This window comes from Micropterus salmoides, unplaced genomic scaffold, assembly GCF_014851395.1.
Source record: "Micropterus salmoides isolate LMB-PRFRI ecotype aquatic unplaced genomic scaffold, ASM1485139v1 Ms_hic_scaffold_19, whole genome shotgun sequence".
NCBI lineage: Eukaryota > Metazoa > Chordata > Actinopteri > Centrarchiformes > Centrarchidae > Micropterus > Micropterus salmoides.
In genome coordinates this window covers 3548757-3567764 of record NW_024041039.1, presented here as the reverse complement: position 1 = coordinate 3567764, position 19008 = coordinate 3548757, and the positions used below count along the sequence as shown (strand labels likewise).

Here is a 19008-nt window from a genome sequence, read left to right as displayed (position 1 = left end):
TTAAAAAAAAAAGGTCTTTCCTAAGGCATTCATTTGAATCTGACTGTGGGAAAGTGGGAAAAACGTGTGGGTAAAATTCTGCAAAACTACTGAACGATCTCTGTAGCCAAATTTACACACATGTATTCTTTGTGATCTCTTTTTGATAACTTCCATTCACCAAGCGTCCCCTGAAACTGGTCAGAGCCCCCCCTTGGGGAGGCCCGCCTCCCACTTTGACAACCTCTGCTTAAGAGTATTTTTGTTTTTTGGTACTAGCAGGCAAACAAGACCAGTTGTTGGATCTAATCTCTGGTCTCTGCACTTAGAAGCAGGAGGTGGCGGTAATGCAGCTAATACACTGCTGTTCAAACCCAAAAAGAAGAAGACGTTCAGTTTATGTAAAGTTATTATCGCCCGAGTGTAGTTGATCTGATTTATGGGCCAAGAACTTTAGTTGCATATTATTTTAAGACTCCAGCTCGGTGCCTCACACAAGCCTTCAGAACGGAAATCAGATTTTTCAGAGATGGTTTGGTCGAGCTAAACAAAACTTCTACATGAAAATGAACTTGGTTGATAAAATTATATAAAACAGAAGAAGGAAGCAAAGCGACAAAAAGGAAACGTAGCAGAAAAAGGATGAAATTAAAGAATTTATTCTCTTTTAATTCACGTTGTAAATTATACACACTTTTTTTAAGATTAAATGATAACTTCAAATAAGAAAATACCATCCACAAAAAAACAATCACTCTTTCAAGTCTTCCAGCACGGCATAATTTTAAAGCTGCAGCTAATTTCATGTGTGTTTGAAAATGACACTACTCTTAAAGACATTAAATAACATGTCAGCAACAAACAAAGCAAATTTAAATTTGCTTTGTTGAGAAACAAACAAAGTGCAGTGCGTTCGCTGACGGAAAAGAAGAAAAATTCTTTCTCTACATCTCAAAATACACAAATGTTGGCTGTTAAACCTGCAGTTTGTAGCTTTTGTCTCCCCCTTCTGGCATGGAGAGTAATTACACAACACTGTGGACACGTGCTTATGACATATAGAGAGCGTGAGTCCCTCCCCTTCCGGCGGACCGCCATGGGACCATATTTTGGAAAAAATACGTACGGTAGTCAGCGATGAGAGTTAAGTAATGTTTTGATCCCATTTTAGTTTTGCCCCGAACTACACATACGATGTTTGTCAATTTAAAAGATAATTTAAGTCAAGAAATTCGCAGTTTGTCGTAAATATGTCGAAGTACAAGACTGCTGAAAATACGTAATTACAAAGAACAAACCAAAATGTTTCAATGACTGGAGCTAACTTCATGTTTTGATTGATTATTTTCTCGTTAAATCGATTAGTTGTTTGCTCTATAGTAAGAAAATGTTGAAAAATGTCTATCAGTGTCCTCAAGTGTCCTGTTTTGTCATAGATGAGTAAAGAAACCAGAAGATATTGACATTTAAGAATCTGGTGAAAAATTACTTTCACCGATTAATCAATTATCAACATTGTTGGCGTTTAATTTAATAGTTGACAACAATTATTGATTTATTGTTGCAGCTTCCATGTTGAGAAGATGTGATGAAAGGACCAGGATTAAACACATCATCAGGTGTGTGGAACATAGCTAAGTTACCTAGCTAGTAGCAAGCAAAGCAATGAACGATAGCTTAGCATTACAGCGCTAACAGAGAGAAATTTAGGTCATCGAGCGTTTTCACACAAAACTAAATGTTACTTTACTATTTTACGATAAACTGCGACTTTCTTCAATTATCTTTTAAATTGACAAACATAATAATGTCCCACGGGGCTTAAGGGGCGTCGGCCATTTACATTTACCTGGCGGTGAGAGGCTTAACCAGCATTGTGTGAACTCGTTTTGGCGAGGGCTTGGACGTAACAGACGTTTATTTAGTATATGTAAAAAATAAATAAATAAACTCCAGCTTTCAGGTCCAGTTTCAAAAACTATAACCGGTCTGGAGCAAAACATTTAAACCAGAATATTAATCATTAGCGTCATTTAAAGTAAACACTGAAATCGCTTCTTGTCCTGACTTTCCTTTTCCTTTCCATTTTAATGCTTCAAATGAAAACAAAAATGTTCTTGAAAGACTGCAAACATTTGCTGCTTTCCTTCATCTTTACATCATAGTAAACTGAATATGTTTTGGATTGGTGGTTAAACAAAAGAAGATATCTAAAGACAACGACTGTGGCTTTAGGAAATCTGACACTGTTACGAGACCACGAGATTAATACAGAAAACAACTGGTAGATTTACAGATAATGAAAATAATCGCTAGCTGCAGCATTTAGAAACTGTCATTTTCTGGGATGAAGTTGATGGATTTTTCTGTTTGAAACCGATGTTTGGAGCCAAAGAATCTGCATATATATCTCGTGTTTTAACAATGAACACAAGTGAGAGTTTTAGCTTTAAACATCGAGAAACTAATGAAACTCAATAAAGTGTCGACGAGAGGAGCTGCAGCCTTAAAGTGCTGCGTCATAAAGTTAAAAAAAACATAAGAAAGGCTACCCTGATCTCCTGACAACTGGCTCAAGTCTTACTGGTTTTAATTTAACAATAGTGCACTAATCCCCGGCCTTTATCTGAGACCGGCTTATATTAGAGACTTGTATTTCTAAATGCTACAATTTCCTGCTTAACACAAACTCCACGTTTATCTGCCCTCATAATAAATAATGTGCATTTTCACAGCACTAAATGTAAAATTCCCCACTTTTTTACTCTTTTTAAAAACATGATTTCTAGTTTAATTCACCAATTAATTAAATGTTTTTTGGATTGTTGCCAAGCTAACATCGGTCTAACTCAACATTTCCTGCAGATGCTTCACATTAAAAGCCCTTAAATCGGACAGATTCAGTTCGTTAGATTAGTCTGTTCTCCTTAATAGAACAGATTGGCAGATTACTTTAGCTAAACTGCTCACAACTCAAATTCACCAAGGAGTCTGGGGTTGCTAGAACACGCTTGGTGTGTAATTTTCAAGGGGTGTGGAGCTAAAAAGTTGCCCTTAAAATATATATATATATACACACACACATATGTATATATACGCACACCTTCAGTTGCCTCCTGTTTGGCTGTCTTGACACCTGATAACAGCTGTAGTCTCAGGTTTTTTTTTGATTCAGTGCTTCTGTTCCCGACTCTGATGTTGACTCGGTCTTTCTACTTCAGGAAGTTTCCAAAAGGTTTTACTCCCCGTCTTTAGTCTCCCTCCCACACGCAGTCACACTCTCGTAGCGGGTTTCTCTGGCGCATCGTGGTGATGACGGTGATCCTGTTCTCGGACAGCTCTCGGAGCTGGTTGATCAGCTCCCGCACGCAGGGGCTGGGCCAGGGGTGGCCGTTCAGGTAGTCTCTCAGGATGAACGAGCGCTCCACCAGCAGCTCCAGCTGCTCCAGGTGCCGCAGCCTGTGCAGGCTCAGCAGGTCTTTCTCCGGTTCTCTACGGAAAAACCTGCGACACAAGACGGGTAAATGAACAAGTTAGCATAGCACAGGCCCGATCGAGCCGAACTCCATTCAGAAAACAAACATTTTAAAAGTTGTTGTTCTGCCGTCTTGCTGACAGACCTGAAATCAGCATCATGTTGTAGTTATTTCTGCATCATTTTGATGCGTTTATTGCAATTAAATAACAGCAAAATGTTTACTTTGGGTTCATACAGCTGTAGTAATCTCAGGTTGTGTTTATTTGCATTATTGCGTTGCACACAAATCCCCCAGCGAGGAAAGCGTCACAAGGATTTAATTGGGTCTGAATGTACAGTAAAGCTTGCACTATCACTAAATTAATTGATAACTTGTTTGATGTATAAAATAGAATAGAAAATAGTTAAAATCACAAGTTCCTAGAGCCCGTGGTTTGTTTTCAACTGTTGTTTTTTGGTCTGAGCTACAAAAAAACATTTAGATTAAAGATATTTAAAATATTGATAAAAGAAATATTTAAGTTTTGAAACTGGAACCAAAACTAGTGACTTCAAATAAAAGTTTTTGCTGATAATTTTCTCTTAATTGGCTAATATATTTATAAGCTAGTTGTTTTAGCTCTAGTGAGCTTCTATTTATAACTTCTTGAACAACAAAACTCCTAGCAGCAGCAGCAGCTTCAGTGCTCTGTGTGTGTCTACACAAGGTGCCTTCAGGGACAGTACTGAGTGTAGGTCACCCTGGTTTTTGGCAGGGCTCAGAATCAAACACACAATCACAGCAATTCTGCGAGTTAAACGGAAGAAAATCGTAAAGGAGACAGTTGGATTAATTAAAATAGCCACGCTGTAATGCTGTCACCATCATTTGGTTCCCCGCATTATATCGCATCATCACAGTGTCTAAATATATATCCCTTTTCAACAGTGGTGTAGAAGCAAACATCATGTCTGCTACAACCGAGGTTCAAAAAAGCAACATAGCCAAGAAATCAAACCAAAACATGGTAAATTAATTCATCGGATAAACACAGAAAGCTTCAAAATTATTTAAATGTATTTATTTTCATGCAGAGCTCCGTTGGCATTAAATAACACGTATTGTCCATAAACGGCTTTAATGGGTGTATCGACAAACATACTAGTTGTCTTTTCTGTTTATGTTGAGTGCTGTTTGATGTGATCTGGTGGCAACTCAGTTTCCCCACTAAGGATTAATAAAGCTTTCTAATCTAAGACACGAGAACATCATCCAGTAACAACAGAAAACATGTTCCTCAGATCTCAGTGGTTGCTGTGACCCAAGTCTCTGGAACCTCGCCGCAAACCTGGAACAACTTCCTGCGTGGCTCACCGTATCCGGAGCGTCCTGAGCTGAGGGAACAACATGGGGATCCGTCTGCAGAGGCTGCCGCTGGAGCGGTTCTGCTCGATGTCGAGGTGCTCGAGTGCCGGGACTTTAGGGGCGATGGAGTCCATGTCCTTCAGAGTTATGGCAACACGCAGGGTCAGCCTGGTCACGCTGGAGGGGATGGTGGTTGTGTAGGCAGCGAGAGAATTACCACCTGGAAGAAAGGGTCACATTTAAGGGGACCTATTGTGCTTTTTCATATTTTCTGGCATATCTGTAATGTCACAATGTCAGGTGTTCATGTTAGACAAGACCAAAGCTTCAAATAACGAGGTCAAAGCATTTAAAAGAAATGCCGGTGAGCCCAAACCTCAGATATCCGCCTGTTCTGAACGCTCGGTTTTAAACTGTTGTTTATACTAACGGCTCGGTATGATGTCATTCCGAGGCGGATTTCCATATATGGTCATTTGCTCCAGGCAGAGAATGCTGGCCACGCCCACAAAAGAAACATGCAGTCCTATCCCTGCGGCAGCCTGGTAAACACATAAGAAAATGTCCAATCAGAAGAGAGTGGGCTTTGAGAGGCGGGGCCTTAAAGAGACAGGAGTGTCTACAGCTTGTTTAAGACAGATGCTGTGAAATGAGGGCCTGCATGAAGAGCCAGTATAACAGGGGTCTGCAAATAAGTCAAATGTTTTTCAAGCTGTTACATGGGGGGCCAGAACATTATTTCAAACCCTTGGATACTCATGTGCACGTTTAGCTCAGTGGGTAGAGTGCGGGACTCCCGTCAAAGTTTTCAGGAATCCAATCATACGTTTACTGACGGCTTTTACAGAGGTGTGTCAAGTAAGCCAGAGTCTTTCAAATGTCCTCCAGAACTTTTCAAAGTAAAAGCTCTCAATAAACTCAACATGAAGCATTGCTGCAAAACACGTTCTTGCGCTTTTATTTTGGAGGCACAATCAAAATCCCTTTAAGAGAAAGTGATTAAATGAGTAACTGTTGATGTCATGACAGATTTATTTCAGCATCAGCTGCTATCAATTTATATATATATATTTTTTCTGCTATCAAAGCAATCTGGCTGCGGGACAGATATTATTATTGCTGGTGGGCCAGTTCTGCGCTTATTGCCGACCACTGCAGTTTGAATCATGCAAAGCTGCCATAGAGGAGTCACAGAACATTATAGGGCTGGAAATGCAGTATAATAGGCCTCGTATAAGCCTCTTATCTTTGTCCTCATGGTTCAGTACTGTTTAGACCAGGGGTTTTTAACCTTTCTGGCAGTTTGACCCCTTTTTGAAGTTGAAGATATTTCGTGACCCCCCAGGGATCAAACAGAATGTTGTTTTTTGCAGTGAGAGGCGCCTTTTAAAAATTGTTTTCTTTTGGCAGTTCTGCGCGCTGTTAATGCGCCCTGTGCGCCTTGCATTTTTTCGAACCTGCAAAGCGCTTTCTGTCTGATCGGGGCCTGATTCTTCTTTGTCGTTTTATAGAGGTTGGCATCACCGCTACCTGCTGGATTAAACAGTGCAGAATATTTACAGTGTCCACCCAAAGTGATTCCATTCCCAACTACAGCCTGTCTAGTTGTTTTTAAGTTATTTGTTTTCTATTTTTGTGTCTATAGCATTATTCTCGCTACCCCCCTGGGACCCCCAGGTTAAAAACCACTGGTTTAGACTGTTAAATAACCATTAATACCATGATACACAATGAACGACGCCACATAAATTATGGGTTTGCAAATTGTTGCTACATGTTGAAGCTACATGCAGAGTGTGTGAAGGTGTTTGTACTATGTCACAGGTTTCAGACTGTGCCTCTCTTCTCTGCCTGCTTGGTCCACTGACTTACGCAGCTGTCTTGATAAGGACGCACACTGGGATCCATTTGTTAGGTAACCCAAGGTCGAGATTATCTTTATTTTGTTTCATTACAGACTGACTGACTGGCTCTATGTACAAAGTGTTGCATGTGGCTTCAACGACACACAGCGTGTCTTGATTTTAGCCAACAGACGCTTCACACAACGTGTGAACAATAACCTTACTTAGACTCTCAGTGAACCTCTGAAGGTCTAGAAAGGATAAATATTGCCACACAGGAAGTGTTCTTGTTCACCTCGTGCCGGGTTCATCAGTCTCAGAAACTTCTTTATCACACCTGAACCTGGCTCACAATGTCTCTTCAACAGAGAGGACAGGACGGTCTCTCCTGCTGCTGTAACTAACATCAAAACAACAGCATGTCTTGGTGAACTAGAACGTACGGGAACGTCACAGGAATGTTGATCAATATTCACTGTTTTTATCAATATTTCAATGTTATTTTGAACATGGTTGTATGGACATACAATGAACATTGGGAGTTAAAGATAACTCCCAATAAAAGTCAACATTAAACAGTAATTATTGCCAAAATATGTATTCCAGGTATATTAGGAGATATTCAGGTGCATTATAATCTTCCTTATGATGGTTTTTTGCATTCAAATATAGCTTTTTTTACCAGGCGAGGATGAAAATATCCAATTTCTTCTTTATTGCATCTCCATGTAGTCTGTAATGGTAAAATAAATATGTTAATGTACAATGGATTTATATTCCTTAGCTTCTGACCTTTGAAAGGAGACCAGAAATATGCATCTAGGCCAAATGTTTGAGGAGATATTCCCGATTTATTTGTTATTTTAGGCGTTTTCCCTGGAAAAGGTTGGCTGTAGACTGAATGTGGTTCAGATGTTGGTGGCACATTAAACCTCATCATTTTGTTTTCCGGCCGCATGACCTGCTGGATCACAGCCGGACCCCCGGGCTGGATCACAGAGGCAAAACCAACGGAACATCTGCAGCAGCCCGACTCACCGATGATGGCGAGCGTCTCCAGCTGCTGGAGAGGATCCAGCCAGGACTTGAGGCGACACTCGATGCCCTCTCTGATGTACCTGTAGCGGACGGTCAGCGACCTGAGCGAGGTCAGACTCCTCAGCGCGTTCTCTGGCAGGATGGTTTCTGGGTAATCCACCAGCTCTAGAGTGGTCAGCGCCGGGCCGCCGTACCGGGCTGCTCTTACAGGAGGAGGAGAGAGTTGTGAGTGTCAAAACATTTTCTGACTTTTTACAAACTAAAACAATAAAATCTTTTTATTAAGTCACCAAATATAAGCGGCTTATAAACAGTTAATAAATTCTTCATAGATAGCCGTTAATAAAAAACTTTTGGGTTGCCAGGTTGGTGTTTGTCCTCCTCTTTAGCTCTTCAGTGTTTCACACACCGAGAGCTCACAAGTAATCTGCAATTATGAATGTTAAAAAGTTATTAATGAAGCGTTCTGATGATAAGTCTTCAGTTGGAAGTGTCAATAAGTTGTTGATTAATAAATTTTGTATGTGTATTTTATTATTCACAACCTGGCAGACCCAAACGTTGTTCTTATTAATGGCTTAGAAGTGATCTATAAAGAATTAGTAAATGATTTATTAGACATTAGTAACTGTTTATAAAGGGCAAAAGTGGTTCTCTACTTTCTGCAATACGATAATATCATTATAGATTTATTTTTTAAATTCAGTTGAACAACATATCTGAAGCTAAAACCCTCTGAATATGGTTTAATAATGTCACAAAGAGTTCACTTAACTTGCCGCAATTTTCCACAATTAATTAATTCAACCACAGTTATTGAAGAGGTTGATTGTTCACAAATCTTTGGAGTTATGATGTCTCCTGTCATTTCGCCCAATCCTAAATCTATTAATTATAATAATCAACAGATTAATGATGATTAACAGTACATGTGATTTAGTAAGTAAATGGGGGCCTAAAGACGAAGGACCACTGGTCTGATCTGTGAGACTCCAGCTGCAACAAATAGTGGATCAAGTTTTAGTGGATTGTCAGAATATCTATTTAAAAAAAATAAAAAATAAAAATCATTAATCATTCAAGATATTTTTCAAGCAAATGTGTCACTTTAAGATCTGACACTTAATTTTCTATATTATTGATAGGACACATGATTAATGGATTAATTAATTAGGTGCATCCCTGACAGGAGGCTCAAACTGGGGCCAGGAGCCACAGGTAACAAATGAGCGCCCCTCAGAGACATCGTAGTGAGAGACCCAGGTTCGATTCCCAACACATCCACCAAATGTGTCCCTAGGTTGCTGGCTTACCTGGCTGCTCCGGGTCCGGGGGGCTCAGGTAGTCATCCGGCAGCGGCTCCGGCGGCTCCCCCCTCATCCCCCAGGACAGGTGCTTCAGCTTCTTCAGCTTCAGCAGCAGGTCGTGGAAGACGCCGCAGGGCACCGGCCTCACCGTGTCCAGCCCGTAGCCCTCCCCCTGCTGGTGGAACAGCAGGTACCGCAGGTTCACCAGGTGGGACACGGTGTTGATGAAGTCCACCGTGCACGGCAGCCGCACGTTGCACACGCTCAGGTGAGTCATGCGCTCCTGCAGCTGCTCGCTCAGGCACCGCCCCAGCATCGGCTCGTCCCATGTGGCGTTGCGCACCCCGAAGTCCCTCAGCTCGGGGAACCGCGACAGGTTGTCCAGGTACTTCTCCTTGTACTGGCGCCCCCCGTCCACGAACACGATGGCGGTGAGGGAGGGCAGGAACTTGACGAGCCGCCGCCACTCTTTGCGCCGCAGGTGCCGCACCGCAACCCGCGTGAGCTTGCGGTGCTGCAGCGTGTCCCAGAAGCCGTAGGTGTAGCGGCGCAGGTCGGACAGCAGCACCGAGTCGCCCCTCCACAGGGACGGGTGGTCGATGAGCCTCTTCAGGTACCTGCAGCAGGTGCGCACGGTGTGTTTCTCGTCCGTGCTCAGGTAGCTGAACACGTAGACCCAAACTTCTGGAGGAAGTTGCAGCAGCTTCTCCATCAGAGGAAGACAAGCACCGCCTTCAGGAGAGCCACAGCTGCAGCCGCTGTGCGGGATTCAAGCGACCAAACTACCGCACGGCGTTTATTTATCTCCGTTATTAGAGGAAACGCGGACACCGCTAGCTTAAAAACACACTGCGCCCGTTATGAAGCCGTCGCACTCTGATGACGTCAATTGTTATTGAAACGCCAATAACTTTATCAAAGAATTTTAGACCGTAAAGCGCAAAAAACAACAACGAATACAACGAAAAAAACAACAAGTGATTCTTCACTAATTTAGTATTATAGTATTTAATTTAATAGAAAATGATTTAAAAGTAATAAATATATTACATTTTTACTTTACATCTAGAATTTGACTTGGCTCTTTTAGTTATTGTGTTTATGTATTTATTATACTTCTACATTTAAACAAATATTATTTTATAAAACTTTCTCTTGTCCTTTTTTATGTTTACATTTAAACAAATTATTTTATAAAACTTTCTCTTGTCCTTTTTTATGTTTACATTTAAACAAATTATTTATAAAACTTTCTCTTGTTTTTTATTTACATTTAAAATTTTTTATTTTTAAAACTTTCTTTTATTATACTTTTACATTTAAACAAATTATCTAATGTTAATAACAAAAAACAAACAATACAGATGAAGGATACTTTGTTTTTGACTTGACCTTATTTGGTTATTGTATTTATTTTACTGTTGTCTTTTACTTTCTCTTGTCCTGTTGATTACATTTATCAATTTAGCTGACGCTTATCTTATCTCTTATCCAAAGCAACTTACATTTGCAGTTTATGTAATAGGTCGCACACCTCTGGAGCAACGAGGGGTTAAGTGTCTTGCTCAGGGACACATTGGTGGATGTCTCAACCACTGGTCCCTCGCCGCCCTCACAATTACCACTAAATCTAAATGGCTGCAGCCACACAGTCCACATTTGTATTTTCTTACTTTCCATAGTTGTATATTTTACATACATTTCCTTTCTTTCACGTGTTGGACATATAAGCAGTTGATGCCTGTTAGACAGAATGCAGACTAACAGGTTTAGTGTGTAGATGCTAAATACAGACCTTTAAATGCAGTGTAGGGCGTGTACTTAGTGCTGTGTACACATGTGAAAGGTTTTACTGTACAAATAAAGTGTAACCTTCTATTTGTGTTTAATCTCTTTCATGTGAGATATTTAATGGTAAATTTGCACTTGCAGTTATTCTGTTAATTGACAACGTGTCAAAACTTTTCCTTTATAGCACGTTATGGAAGATTTTAAATTAGGTGATGATGGATAAAAAGACTTTACGCTTTGTGTCGAAGGAAAAGTAAAAATTGACTACATGTTAATTGTGAATTGAAATTACCCTAAATTGGTAATATAATGTATGGAAATGATTTAAGACTTGAGGCTATAGGGGAAGTAAATATAAATAGAATCACAGCTGATCAAATATATTTTAATCTTTCTCATTTGCTGATGTAAATAAAGACTTATAAATTAAAAGAAATCAACAACCACAAAGAAACAGCCCCCGCTGATTTGGGAGATTATTTATAGATAGAGAAGATCTGTTGACAACATGTGTGTCTAAAGAGCAGGGGTCAAAGGTCGTCAGGCAGGTTAGTAGATATACAATCAGGAAGGAGAAACAGAGATTCATTGGTCATCTGGACCCGTCTGAAACTTCACACTGAAGGTGACATTCCTCAAGCTGCTGCGTCCACCTCTACAACAGTTACTTGTTTCCTACATTTCCCAGAATGCCAGTTTGAACCCCACACGTGTCCAAGTCGGCATGAAGACAGTCTAAGAAAGTGTGATAATTCAGCTGTAGGTGAAGACAAACAAAAAGCCATCCTTCTTTACGCCCACACACACACACCTTCCTTTTCTTGTTCCTATTGAAATCATTTCTCTCTATACGATTGTTTATCATTGTAAATAATCTCTCTTTGATTCTGAGGGATTTTCATTTAAAACCTGCTGTCTGCTGCTGTTTTAGACGGCTGAACATGTTGCTGCTGTTGGTGCAATCGGTCAGTTATCGACAGGAAAAAGAAACAAAAACATAGTTAGTCCGTGTTCTCTTAATCCTCTCCTAAATGTTCTCTTCTAGCAGGATGCTCCGACCTCTTTAGCTCTAGCTGCTCCCAGTTTCGGCTGCCAAAAGACGTTTGTTTCTTCTCTCATGTCAAACAGCGTAATGGCCTGACACACCAAGCTGACCTCGAAGGACCAGCAGAGGCGGGAGGATGAAATTATTTTCATAACGGATTAATCTGTCGACTATTTTCTCGATGAATCAATCAGTTTATTAGCTCCAGAAAATTGTGAAAAATGTCAATTAGTGTTTCCCAAAGTCCCGAGGTGACATCATCAAATGTCCCCACAACCTAAATATATTCAGTTTACTGTCAGAGGAGGAAAGAAACTAGAAAACCGTCACATCCGAGAGGCTGGAATCAGAAAATTTTGAAGTTTTTTCCTTTAACAAATGACTCAAAGCGATTAAACTATTTTAAAATAACTAATCGTTGAAGCTCTAGATGAAGCGTCACATTTAACAAACGTGCAAAGGAAAGATGCGCTTGAACATAATGCAATACACCGTTGACTGCAACATGCCTTCGTTAGAGAGTATAACTAGCCGACAATCAGACCGAATCGTTGTATCTGAATCACTGAAATCAGAGATGTGTGCTGCAAACACAAACCTCTAGTCAGTAATCTGCATTTCTAATCCCAAAAACATCCTAACAAAAAATAAAAAAACCTCGTCCAGCATTTTCAGCTGAGAGTTAATCTGCTTAAAAAGCTGCACTGTTTAAGTTCATCTTAGCTCAGCGGTTGTCGCTCTCTGGCGTTCTACTTCTGGACGAAGAAGAAGCAGAATAACTATAATCCCACATTATAGTCTCTGCATCCAGAGTGCTCGACATAAACTTCGCCTTCTGCCCGTGTCCAAAAGGGAACATATCACCTGTGCAGACACGCAGCAAAGTTTCACATCTGATGTCTGCGTTTTAAACTTTATCCACGCTTTTAAGAAGAACTTTGAGAAACACACTTATTCACGTTCTTGCCAGAGAGTTGGATGAGAGGACAGATTCCCCTCTCATGACGCAATACTCCCCATGAAAACACAAGGTTTGTTCAGATTAAACAAACGAGATATAACGTGTTAATTAGTGAGTTTTAAAGGTGGTAGGTGGGGTTTGTTTTCCAGTCTTCATGCTAAGCTAACTGTCTGCAGCTTCAGTCGCAGGAAAAAGTATGTGAACCCTTTGAAATCAACTGTATTTAATTAATTTCAAAGGTTTCACATGCTTTTCCCTGCGACTGTATATCATACAGACATGGGAGTGGAGTGAATTTTCTTATTTAACTCTCAGAACATGAACCGAGAAGTTCCCCGGTTCGAGTCCAGCTGGAGGCGTTTGTTGGGTGTAATTTCCGATCTCTGTCTTCTCTCTTTTCCTGTCATCCCTCCACTGTCATCTGACTAATTAAAAAATAAAAGTCCCCCAAAATACTAAAAGAAACGCACTGAAAAGAGACGACTGAAGCCAAAAACTACAGGATCCAGTCAGCCAGAGTTGCTCAACAGCAGCTCGACCGTCAGGATTCTGCAAAAGGCATCCGTTAAATGTCTGATAAATGAAGAACGTAGTTTGACCTGTGAGCTGTCAGGGCGAAACAGTATGAGGTTTCAAACACACCCAGAGGGTCCAGGAGGAGGAAACAAAGCCCTGGTAGTTTAAACATTCATAGAGCATTTCTATATACAGGCCTATGGACTTTATTTCTGCACAGCTCGTAAACACATTTGGGAGACATCAGCGTTACAACTCTCCATCTGCAGCACAGCGTCGACTGGACTTCCCTGAATCTGAGCACGAGCCATCGCTTCGCCTGAAGGAATTAGTTTGGGGATTATTTTGGCGTCTCATGAGTCTGGATTCTGTATCGGAGGCCCAGAAACACTCACAGTCAGTTCAGTAGTCATTCGTCTTCGATTACAGGCAGCTCCCGGTGTTTGAGTTCTTTCACTCAGAAAAAAAAAAAAAAAATACCCTTCCTCATCTTTAAACTCAGATCCGCTTCTCCTCTACTGTGACGGCGAGAACGTCAGGATCATCCACCCGATTACAAAGTAGAAGAGGAACACCGGGTACACTACCAGCGCCTTGCGGTTGGGCGGCTGGCTGTCGGCGAGGAAGGCCGTGGAGGCGAAGGTGGACCAGCCAAAGGACACCGTCACCACCACCAGCCGCACGGCGAAGCTGACCTTCCCCGAGCCGCCGACCAGGATGATCCGGCACACGGCCATGGCCGCCGTCAGAGGCATGATGCAGTATCCCAACACACACAGGCTCTGGAAGAAGGAGATGGTGCCGCCCAGCAGCTTGGAGTTGAGGGTGATGATGATGGAGCCGAACCAGATGATGACGAAGACCTGGACGCCAAAAAATAAGATGTCACCTTAGTCTTTGTAAACTTGTGACTGTGAAATATATTTTTCACTATGTTCTGATATTTATAGACAGTCTGGAAAATTAATTGTAGATTGATCGATGATTAAAAAAAAGTCATTAGCTGCAGCCCTGGGTAGGAACCTTCTTAGGTGATATTAATGGTCCAAAATCTCTGATGATTTGGCAATTAATAGCATTTTGCCCAGTGAATCTGGGGCTCCTGGTGGGGACTATTGAATTTAATTTCAATTCCATTTTATTTATATAGCACCAAATCACGACAACAGTTATCTCACAGCGCTTTTCATAAAAGAGCAGGTCTAGATACTCTGTGATGATATTTACAGAAGCCCAACAGTTCCCACCAAGAGCAAGAACTAGGAGACAGAGGCAAGGAAAAACTTCCTTTTAAGAGGCAGAATTAAGATAACCTTAATAAACATTACTCTTATATTTTTATAATCAGAACATATTAATAAAATTAAAGCTGCAAGCTTCAGTTTGCAAGCTGCGACTGGCCCGCGCGCCATGATGTAATTGTGTGTCCTGGGAAAATATGTGTGCCATAAAAATGTATTGCATCAGGGTAAAACGTGGCGTGGGGCTGTGTTGTTAAAGGGAAACTTGCTTTTGCCAGTAGGTGGCGATATGACTTATACAAATATCTTCAGGTGTGATCGAGATGACAGCAGCTGACTTTCGCGGACTTGATAACAATTATGATTAGTAAATCTTTTCAGTCCCTTTTCCTCAACAGAATAAATATTTTAATAGTAAAAATAAGTGCTAATTTGTAAGTAAACTGACGATATATTGAACATTTAATATATTGTTATATTGAGGAAAATTATATTGTGATTATTGTTTTATTGCCCAGCCCTACATCAAACCTGTCAATTTTGGTAAAGATCTGAGCATGCACACTGAAGTTACAACAACTTCCTGTTTCATGGCGAATCGTCAATATTTGAATCCACACCACGGACACGCCATTTGGTGAAACTTCACAGATAGCGCAATTTTTCATCGACAATGCCTTAAGATTGCGTGACAAAAATTTGACGTCGATCCGATTAACTCCCCAGGAGGAGTTTGTTAAAGTACCGACTCTGTAAAACGCCAAGAATGACCAGTAAATTCAAAATGGTCGACTCTCTATTGGGAGTGTACATTACTTCCGCACGGACGTGAGTCACGCACGTTCGTGTGGTGCGTTCAGGCACACCTCCTAAATTCACTGCTGTCAAGCCAGCCCCCGCTTGGTTTTGCGATGCGTGTATTTTCTAAGCATTACGGTCACAGCAGATTTCAAAATAAAAGTGAGCTTCTGGTGAACATAATTTAATATTCAATCTGTGTGGCAGAAATGAAAGATGAAATTAAACAAATAAATGGTTAAATCTAGACGAGTATCTAAAAAATGTCTGAATTCAGATTTATGCGTTTCCACTGACTCATTTCACTTCACAGTGATGGCACATTGCACCTTCTTTGTTAATTATTCTGAACATTTTTTGAGATTTTTGTATTCGTATTGTAGTATTATTTTGCATACTACGGAAGCCCTAAGCGGCCATCGATTCATATCTTTATCATACTCTGTTTTCCCGTGATAACGGGATAATTATCTCATTATCTCGAGATCACGAGATAATGATTGTTGTTTTTCTTGTGTAAGGAATCGCTCACAGAGGCTTTTTCATAGTGTGGACATACATACGTACATCTCGCACAAAAAATTCGCTATATTTCGGTGGTGGTCCAGGGCGCTGCTCTTTAGGGGGCGCTAGCGAGCCATTTGGCCACGCCCATTCGCGAAAACCATGTGACGGGTACATTTCCACCACATTTGAGTTTTGTTTGTGAGTTTTTAAGCGCGTTTAGGAAAATAATAACTGCATTTCAACAGGGTCCTTCTTCATGCTTAGGCCCTAATTAAAGAGTCAGTACCTCAGCGAACTGCGGGCCCCCCTGGTCGTCGCTGTCCGCCGCGCCGCCCTGCAGCAGCAGAGCCAGCGTCACGCAGAGCAGCAGCGGGCCCCACAGGTCCCAGTCCCGCAGCAGAGCCGAGCTGCGCTTCGGGTACAGGACGTGGATGAACTTGTTCCCCACCGCCCGCAGGTCCCGCAGGATGGTCTCCTTCACCGGCTCGTCCAGCGTGGAGAACTCGTCGTCCCGGCCGGAGGAGCCGACCGGCACAGAGATGTCCCCCTCGACCGCGATGTCCTCCGAGATGGAGACGTCCGAAAGTCCTGCGAACGGTCTGCTGGCCTCCTCCGCTGCCGCCATTTTACTTCACAAAACAAGGCTTTAACGAGGGCCGTTAGTTATCGCGGGAGTTTAGACGACGCCAACAAAGACCGTTTAACACATTTTTAATCAAAACAACGACTGAAGCGATTAAATGTTCCTCAAAACCAGAGAATTCAGGTCCGGTCGGTCCCGCTGGTGGTGAAGTCTGCTGCTCCACGTCAGCTGCGCATTGTTTACTTCCGCACGGACGTGCGTGACTCACGTCCGTGTGGTGCGTTCAGGCACACCTCCTAAATTCACTGCCGTCAAGCCAGCCCAACCGCTTGGTTTTGCGATGCGTGTATTTTCTAGGCATTACGGTCACAGCAGATTTCAAAATAAAAGTGAGCTTCTGGTGAACATAGTTTAATATTCAATCTGTGTGGCAGAAATGAAAGATAAAATTAAATAAATAAATCTACACGAGTATCTAAAAACTGTCTGAATTCAGATTTATGCGTTTCCACTGACTCATTTCACTTCACAGTGATGGCACATTGCACGTTCTTTGTTAATTATTCTGAATATTTTTTGGAAATTTTTGTATTCGTATTGTAGTATTATTTTGCATACTACGGAAGCCCTAAAACCCTAATCTTTATCATACTCTGTTTTCCCGTGATAATGGGATAATTATCGCGTTATCTCAAGATCGCGAGATAATGATTGTTGTTTTCTTGTGATCTCGAGATAACAAAACAGTAGTTTAACACAGGGGTTGGCAAGAACGTTTCTCAGTGGTAATCTTAAGTTGGTTTTAGTGTCACTGATTAGCTCAGTGGGGGAGGTACATGGCTCATAGTCTTTAGATTATGAGTTTGATCCTTGTGGAAGACCAACATTTAAAAAAAAAATCTTTTTCATATTCCTCTTCAACAAAGTTGTTATGCAGATGACTGATTCACATATTCACAATAAATCACGTGCTGAAGTGTGCGCATCCCCGCGATTGGTCCACATTCATCAACCTATGGACTTTTCATTTCCCCGTCATTCCCAGACAGAGGAAATTCATCCGCTTCTCATTCAGGGGAATCCGTTTAACTACACGTTTCCTGACGGCTATTTCAGAACCTTTGAAATAGTGTGTTTGGATTCCCCTGAATCTCTTGATAACAAATTTGTTGAAGAGAATGATTTAAAAAAAAAACACAAAAAAAGAGTAAAAAAACTTTTTTAAAAGGGCTCAAACCTGCAATCTTTGAGATGCAAGTCTGAGATAACTGTTGACTCAGTGAAATGACATGAACGTATCGTAAAGAAACGCTCCTTCTGACCTCTGTAACCAGCTGTGCTTCGTTATCTCCAGATCACGAGAAAACTATCACGGGAAAACGGAGTAAAATAAAAATATGAATCGATGGCCGCTTAGGGCTTCCGTAGGATACTAATACATTTTTAATCTCTTTTTTAATCTGCTTTTTCTATATTTATATTTCTATATTATTTTCACGTGTTCTGTTAAGCACTAAAATATACCAAGGCAAGTTCCTCATCGTATGTGAAAATGTACCTGGCAAATAACCAGGGCCTTTCTTTCTATTCTGGTTAGAGCCAGTTTGCGCTGAAGGGAGCAGTAATCTACAGAGCATTGTACGAGAACTTGGATTAGTAAACACAACGTGCTGCTGGAACACGGGGCTGATGGTTGCTGATAACGGGCCTTTGTACGCTTCTGTAGATATTCCATTACAAATCAGCAACAACAGTCATTTACAACAATGTCTACACTGTATTTCTGATCATTATGATGTTATTTTAATGAACAAAAAAATGTGCTTTTCATTCGACAACCAAAACAAAATAAGGTGAAATATAAGACAAGTTATAGGGCTGTCATTTATCAGATTTTGACTGAGGGACACTGAGGTGGTCTGCGACCCCCCAGCTGTGAAGTGAGGTTTTCTTTAAACGTCAATCTGAATTCAATGAAAATAATTTTTAGATACTTGTGTAGTCTTAATCATTTATTTATTTCATTTCATCTTTCATTTCTGCCACACTGATAAAATGTTCCTTTATGTTCAACCCAAAGGTCGCTTTTATTGTGCAATCTGCTGACACACATTGTTACCGTAATGCCTAGAAAATACATGCATCGCAAAACAAAACAGGGGCTGGCTTGACCGCAGTCTAAATTCGATAATCGTCTAGCCAACAAAAATTAATTTGAACACATATAAAACAAAATACTATATTGTTGTGTAACAACTGAGTGATAAATGAATTTAGTCACTTTATACAGAGATATTTCTGTATAATATATAAATAATACATTAAATTAGTCTTCCATTTTGCCAAAAATTGGTAAATTCTTAACATAAAACATCATCAAAGAAAATTATGATGCTGTTCTACAAGGCTGTTTTAGAAAGTATTGTTAAGTATGGTGTTACAGTATGGTTTGGGAACCTATCTATACAGCTAAAATCCAAATTGTCACATCTGGTGTTGTCAGCACTTAAAACAGTTGGAAATGAGAGTTATTTGAGAATAGCACTTTAAATCAGGTGCAGAAAATTGTGGGGGA

At 40.8% G+C, this 19008-nt stretch overlaps 2 protein-coding genes across 2 annotated transcripts; both read right to left on the bottom strand.

Moving 5' to 3' along the window:
• Positions 1 to 622: 622 nt before the first annotated feature.
• On the bottom strand, positions 623 to 10145 carry im:7136021. The gene is made up of 4 exons (XM_038728599.1): positions 8998 to 10145; positions 7685 to 7882; positions 4812 to 5022; positions 623 to 3483 (listed from the first exon to the last, which is right to left on the bottom strand). Exons 1-4 carry the CDS (start codon positions 9701 to 9703, stop codon positions 3231 to 3233), a joined length of 1368 nt encoding a protein of 455 aa, XP_038584527.1. The 5' UTR covers positions 9704 to 10145; the 3' UTR covers positions 623 to 3230.
• Positions 10146 to 11151: 1006 nt separating this feature from the next.
• yipf6 (Yip1 domain family, member 6) lies at positions 11152 to 16691 on the bottom strand. The gene is made up of 2 exons (XM_038728554.1): positions 16137 to 16691; positions 11152 to 14167 (listed from the first exon to the last, which is right to left on the bottom strand). Exons 1-2 carry the CDS (start codon positions 16473 to 16475, stop codon positions 13820 to 13822), a joined length of 687 nt encoding a protein of 228 aa, XP_038584482.1. The 5' UTR covers positions 16476 to 16691; the 3' UTR covers positions 11152 to 13819.
• Between the last annotated feature and the right edge of the window lie 2317 nt (positions 16692 to 19008).